At 34.7% G+C, this 6,753-nt stretch overlaps 1 protein-coding gene across 1 annotated transcript in view; it reads left to right on the forward strand.

Moving 5' to 3' along the window:
* NEK1 (NIMA related kinase 1) overlaps nucleotides 1-6,753 on the forward strand; it is a 214,313-nt gene that overhangs the window by 28,581 nt on the left and 178,979 nt on the right. The window contains exons 4-7 of the mRNA XM_045286060.1: nucleotides 1,312-1,385; nucleotides 2,162-2,245; nucleotides 5,288-5,355; nucleotides 5,490-5,576. Of these exons, the coding sequence (XP_045141995.1) occupies nucleotides 1,312-1,385; nucleotides 2,162-2,245; nucleotides 5,288-5,355; nucleotides 5,490-5,576 (313 nt within the window). The remainder of the gene's footprint in view (nucleotides 1-1,311; nucleotides 1,386-2,161; nucleotides 2,246-5,287; nucleotides 5,356-5,489; nucleotides 5,577-6,753) is intronic.

The following is a 6,753-nucleotide window of genomic DNA, read 5'->3' on the forward strand; positions in this document are numbered from 1 at the left end:
AAAAATGAGGAGCTGATGCCTTGGGCTTAAGTGGAGACCAAATGTTTTGAGAATGATGAGGGCAATGAATGTACAAATGTGCTGTACACAATTGATGTATGTATGGTTTGTGATAAGTGTAATAAAATGATTAAAAAGAAAAGTCATTCTAAGTAAATGTATAGATATTTATTTTTAATTATAAATATAATTGTCTTTATAGCAGTATACCCATTATAATTATTCTTCAGTCTTTGGCACCAACCACTAAAGCTAGTGATGTAGAAATGGAAGAATTAATTATATGAACTTCTTCAGTTTAAAATTGATCAAACATGCACTCAAATGCATTGATAATTATTGATGATTGGAATGGAAAACTTGGAAATAGAAAAAGGAGTAGTTGGAAAATATGGTCTTGGTGATAGAAATGAAGTTGGAGATTGAATTATAGAAATTTTAGGATAAATGACTTGTTCATAGCAAATAATTTTTTTCAACAACATGAAATAAACAGGGACTTCTCCAAATGAAATACACAAAAATCAAATGGACTTCATATATCGAAGACACAATGGCAAAGCTCAATACCAGCAGCTAAAAACAGACCAGGGGTTGACTGTGGGACAGACCACCGATTGCTCATATGTAAGTTCAGGATAAAACTGAAGGAAATTAAAACATTCCATGAGAGCCAAAATACAATCTTGAGTCTATTCCACTTGAATTTCGAGAACATCTCAAGAACAGATTTGACACATTGAAAACCAATGACGGAAGTCCTGCTGAGCTGTGGGATGATATCAAAAACACTATCCAGGAAGAAAGCCAAAGATCATTAAAGAGACAGGAAAGAAAGAAAAGATCTAAGTGGATGTCAGAGGAGTCTCTGAAACTTGCTATTGATTGTAGAGTAGCTAAGGCACATGGAAGAAATGATGAAATGAAAGAACTGAACAAAAAATTTCAAAGGGCAACTTGAGAAGATAAAGTCAAATGTAATGAAATGTGCAAAAGTGGAGATAGACCATTTCCTCTCCTCTTTTTGATGTAAAAAAATTATAGAAAAAGTAAGACAACATGGAAGAGTCACCCTCAATCATACTACTATTAAACATAAATTACTTCCATTTCTACTCTGGAAGTTTATTTCTATGTTTATTCTGATTTATAGGAGATGCTTCAATAGCAGTCTCTTACATTTTAGGGTTGCATATCTAATGCCATTTGGCTTCAGAATCTGTGTAATGTTAAAAATCAAAAATACCAAAACAAAACAAAAACCTGTTGCCATCAAGTTGATCTTTACTCTCTGAACCTGTGTAATCACAGAATCTGGGCCACATGGCTTTTCTTTATGCAAGCAGACAGCCACGTCTTTCTCTCTCCGAGCAGCAGATAGATGGGTGAGATAGTTTATTTAAGTGGGATTAACTGAAGGGCAGAGAGATAAATGGCTTGGTGAGCCTTGCCTTTCTTGTCTCTCGCTCTGTGATCATCGGACCAGTGTGCGGCTGCCTTGCTTGTTCTGTGCCTCAATTTAAAGGCTACACTACCTGTGGGACGCCTAGCCTGTGGACTGTGTCGCTGTAAGTTGAGGTCCATTTAAGACATCTCTGGAGCTGGGGACTGGCGGTTGGTGACCTGCCTTCTGATTGGCTGCTGTGCTGACATAGCCTAGCTCTCTCTACAAATAGAGGAAGATCTGGCAGCAGACTAGACTTGAAGGACTGCTAGTCTCTCAACTTTCTCTCATGGATGTGAGTTGCACTGAGCCATTTGTAGTGCTTTCTAATTTAAGTTTATTTCTTGTATTATATATTTATCTGTATATGATTTAACAGTTCATTTCTTGTTATATATCTACTTATCTTTATAAATAAATATGTTAAATTATCGGCAATTTGGTTTTATCTCTCTAGAGAACCCTGTCGAACACAATGGGTTTGAATCTTGGACCTTGTAGTTACTGGCCAAATGCTTAACCACTGTGTTTTCAGTACACCTTTTATTTAATGTTAGTGGCTACAAATAAAAAATAAATTATAGCCTAAACTTTAAAGAACTTACAACTTCCCTTCAAACCCAAATATTTATGAATCCTTTTGATCGTCAAGGAATAACTGCTTTGCTATGAATATAAATCTTAAAAGAAATGGTAACTCTGATTTTCTTCCCCTAGATTTTGGACTGGTTTGTACAGATATGTTTGGCCCTGAAACATGTACATGATAGAAAAATTCTTCATAGAGATATAAAATCACAGGTATGCTTTTTAAAAAAATAAAATCACTGATAACTTCTAAATGGATAAAGATATAGGCTTTGGATTGTCATAAGTCACAGTTTTGTTCTTCCTTTACTTTCTCCTATTTCTGCATCTGCATACTGTAAGACTTTCTGGGTTTTTCCCCCCCATATCTTCTTCCTTGATTTACTACTCTATTATGATCCCTCCCACTTCCTTTGAGTTGATTCCAACTCATAGTGATGCTGTACAGGGTTTTCAAGGCTATAAATCTTTGCAGAGTTGATAACCTCATCTTTCTCCTGTGGAGCAGCTGGAGGGTTTGAACTGCTGACTTGTTTGGTTAGCACTCTAACCTAGCCAATAGCACCACCAGAGCACCCTCTCTATTATAGTGGAACGACAACAACAAGTGAGTAAGTAAATACACACCTAAGATAATTATTTTGATATCTTGCCTATCTGAAGATGTCTTTATTTCCCTGTAATGATAACTTGGTTATAAACTTACAGGTTGGACATTGTTTTCCTACAGATTTTTAAAAATGTTGTTTTAATAATTTAATTATTAAATTACATTTTTTTTGTAGGAATTTAAAGGTCTTTAATCTAAAAATTAAATTATTTCCAGTGCTGTAACTTAGTGATGTTTATTTATCATTCTGTTTTCTTCCCATATTTTCATTATACTGTGTACTTTTGATCTGAGAATGTGTATTTCCTCATTTCTCAAAAATATTCAGCTATATCCTTTCAAATATTGCTTTTCTGTCTCTGCCTTGGTTGTCTTTTTCTGAATTTCTTTTGAGGCACACTTGAACTCTTAATATATCCCTTCAAATATTTTTTTATTTATTCATTCATATTTTATCTCTTTGTCTCTTCCTGTTATATTATAAGTGAATTCCTTAGCCTCTTGTGTACATGAAATCCATTTTTGATTTGTTCATTAGTGTTTATCCCATCTATTTTTTATTATACTATTTTTTTCTCTTAAGATTTACATTTTATCCTGTTTTTTAAGTTCTTCTTTATGTTTGGGGTTTGTTTCATATATGGAGCCTTGCTGACATAATAGTTACTCCTTGGGCTGCTAATCACAACTTCCTAAAAAGCCACAACCCTAGAATGAAGAGTCGGGACTATGACAGTAGCTCAGTATCCTCACCTTTCCTGTCCCCAAACACTCCCCACCATCCTTACTCCATCTCAGTCAACTCCATTTTGCTTAATTTTTGGCATTAAACATGTGTCTGTTGTAAATCTTCAGAGTGATACAGAATTTAGGATCTGCTATTCCACTGTTTCAAAGAACATTAGTGTTTTTTATTAATGAATGCAGAATAGTTGGGTAAATTATTAATATTTTTTGGTTGATTTGTTACTTTTAGGCTACTTTATACAGTTTGATTTTGTTGAAAGAAAATCTACTTTCAATGAAAAAAAAACTCTACATGCAAGTACATTTTAGATGCCATCAAATTCACTCATTTAAAATGTACCCAAACTCAAATTCATAGCAACCAGGCTAGAATGTGAGTCTCCAGGACTGTAGCTCTTTATGGGAGTTGAAGGCTTCATCTTTTCCCCCAGGAGTGGCTGGTGGTTTTGAACTGCTGACCTTATGTAACCAACAGCATAACCAATGCATAACCACTATGCCATCAGGGCTCCTCTTAAAATGTCCAGTTTGGTGATTTTTAGTATATTCATAGAGTTGTGGAAACCCTACAACTTTTAAATTTCAGAGCATGTTTAGGATTTCAGAAAGAAACCTTCCATCTAATAGCAGTCGCTGTCTACTCTCCCTTCCCCCAGCCCCTGGCACTCTTTACTGTTTGTCTCTATAAACTTGCATATTCTGGACTTAATATAAATGGGATCCGAAAATGCATGCATTTCTTTAAAAGTTGGATTATTTGCCTTTTTATTATTGAGTTGTAGGTGTTAGGCTATAAATCCCTGTCAGATACATAATTTGGAATTATTTTATTCCCTCTGTGGGTTTTTTTTTTTCATTTTATACATAATGTCTTTGATGCAAAAATTTTAAAACTTCAATGAAGTTCGGGTATTTTCTTTGGCCATTTTTGCTGTTGGTGTCATAGTTAAGAACAATTGCCTAATCTAAGGTCACTAAGATTCCCTCCTATGATTTCTTTTTTTTTTTTTTTTTAATTTTAAATCATTTTATTGGGAACTCGTACAACGCTTATCACAATCCATACATACATCCATTGTAAGTGAACCACATTTGTACATTTGTTGCCATCATCATTCTCATAACATTTGCTTTCTACTTGAGCCATTGGTATCAGCTCCTCATTTTTCTCATCCCTCCCAGCTCCCCTCTTCCTCATGTACCCTTGATAATTTATAAATTATTATTTTGTCATCTTACACTGTCCGATGTCTCCCTTCACCCACTTTTCTGTTGTTCATCCCCCAGGGAGGAGATTATATGTAGCTCCTTGTCATCGTTCCCCCTCCCCACCCCAGCCTTCCCCTACCTTCCTGGTATCACTACTCTTGCCAATGGTCCTGAAGGGATCATCTACCCTGGATTCCCTGTGTTTCCAGTTCCTATCTGTACCAGTGTACATGCCCTGGTCTAGCCAGATTTGTAAGATAGAATTGGGATCATGATAGTGGGTGGGGGGGAGAGGAAGTTTTTAAGAACTAGAGGAAAGTTGTATGTTTCATTATTGCTACACTGCACTCTGACTGCTTGTCTCCTCCCTGCAACCCTTCTGTGAGGGGATGTCCAGTTGCCTTCAGATGGGCTTTGGGTCCCCAATCTGTACTCCCCCTCCTTTACAATGACATGATTTTTTTGTTCTTTGATGCCTGATACCTGATCCCCCTATACTTTTTTTCTTTTAGAAGTTTTATAGTTTTAGTTCCTGGGTTCAAGTATGACCCATTTTGAAGTATCTTTTATGTATGATATGAGATAGGTCTTTAAATTCATTATTTGCATCTTTTGAACCAGATTCAGTTTTATGAAAAAAGTTGACTCAAAACTACTGTAACTACTTCTGTTTGTTCTGTCTTTTACAGAACATATTTTTAACCAAAGATGGGACAATACAACTTGGTGATTTTGGAATTGCTAGAGTTCTTAATAGGTAATATATCCATAATAAACTTTGTGTCTACATAATGCCTCAGTTACATTGTAATTTATGGCGATGCGTATCTAATCATTTATAGTATCTCCTCATAATCTGATGTTTCTATAATGATTCTCTTTTTGTTCTAGTACTGTAGAGCTGGCTCGAACTTGCATAGGGACCCCATATTACCTGTCACCTGAAATCTGTGAAAATAAACCTTACAATAATAAAAGGTATTTAAAAGGACACTCCTTACATGATGAATTTATTTTTAAATCCTTTTCTACTTACTGTTTTTATTGACCTTCTGAATAGTATTCTAGCATCAAGAATATACGCTCGTATGTTTTTATGTATAAATAAACATGTAAATGTAATATATACTATATATAAGGTTTATATATAAATGTATCTATACTCATGTAAATATATATGAGAGCACTTCAAAACATTCATGGAAAAAATCTCTTATCTTGTCATTTCATTTTTTCCATGAACCTCTCATAGATATGCGTATAGCTAGGGAAATTGTAAAGAAACTGTACCAGAATTTTGCTGAAGGAAACAAAGGAAGAATCATGTTATCATTTAAGTCATGATTTGAAAGTAAAGTACTTTTGGTAGTTTCTCTCTTTATAATAGTCACTTCCTATGAATTATAAAAGCTAATGTTTACTGTAGACTTACTATTCTAGACAGTATTTTGAATGCTTTCAATGTGTTAATTCTTTTAATCCTCTCAATAACCATGTAAGATATAAGTATTAATCATTCTGCTTTTATGTTTTACTTTGCAAGAAGGCTATAGGTGATAAGAAGTAGGGTTAACTTTCATAAGTCTGTTAGCCTTGTATCCAGGATAAGCAGTTGACACCAACCCCACATTTCTAATCACATAACTGACTGATTGTAATATGTGAGTGGGAAGAGGAATCTTGTTATTGAATTCCAATTATCCTTTATCTTAGTTTAACTGAAAAATTTCAACCAAGAAAAATTGTTCTTAATTTTGAAGGCACCTATGTAAGCTACAAAATAAAATCCTTACAACTGTACAATAAACAACATCATGGTAAATGGATAAAGGGTCGAAGTTGTCAAGGATTTTATTTTACTTGGATCCTCAATCAATGCTTATGGCAGCAGCAGTCAAGAAAGCTGCTGCAAAGACCACTTCAAAGTATTAATGAGCAAAGATTTTACTTTGAACACTAAGATGCAACAAACCAAGTCAAGAAAGCTGCTGCAAAGACCTCTTCAAAGTATTAATGAGCAAAGATTTTACTTTGAACACTAAGATGCAACAAACCAAGGTATTTTCCATAACTTACTATGCCTCTGAACATTGGACGTTGAACAAGGAAGGCCAGAGAAGAACTGATGCATTTGAATTACAGTGTTTGCAAAGAC

Source organism: Echinops telfairi, unplaced genomic scaffold (assembly GCF_000313985.2).
Source record: "Echinops telfairi isolate 266 unplaced genomic scaffold, ASM31398v2 ScPeMD7_5;HRSCAF=22, whole genome shotgun sequence".
NCBI lineage: Eukaryota > Metazoa > Chordata > Mammalia > Afrosoricida > Tenrecidae > Echinops > Echinops telfairi.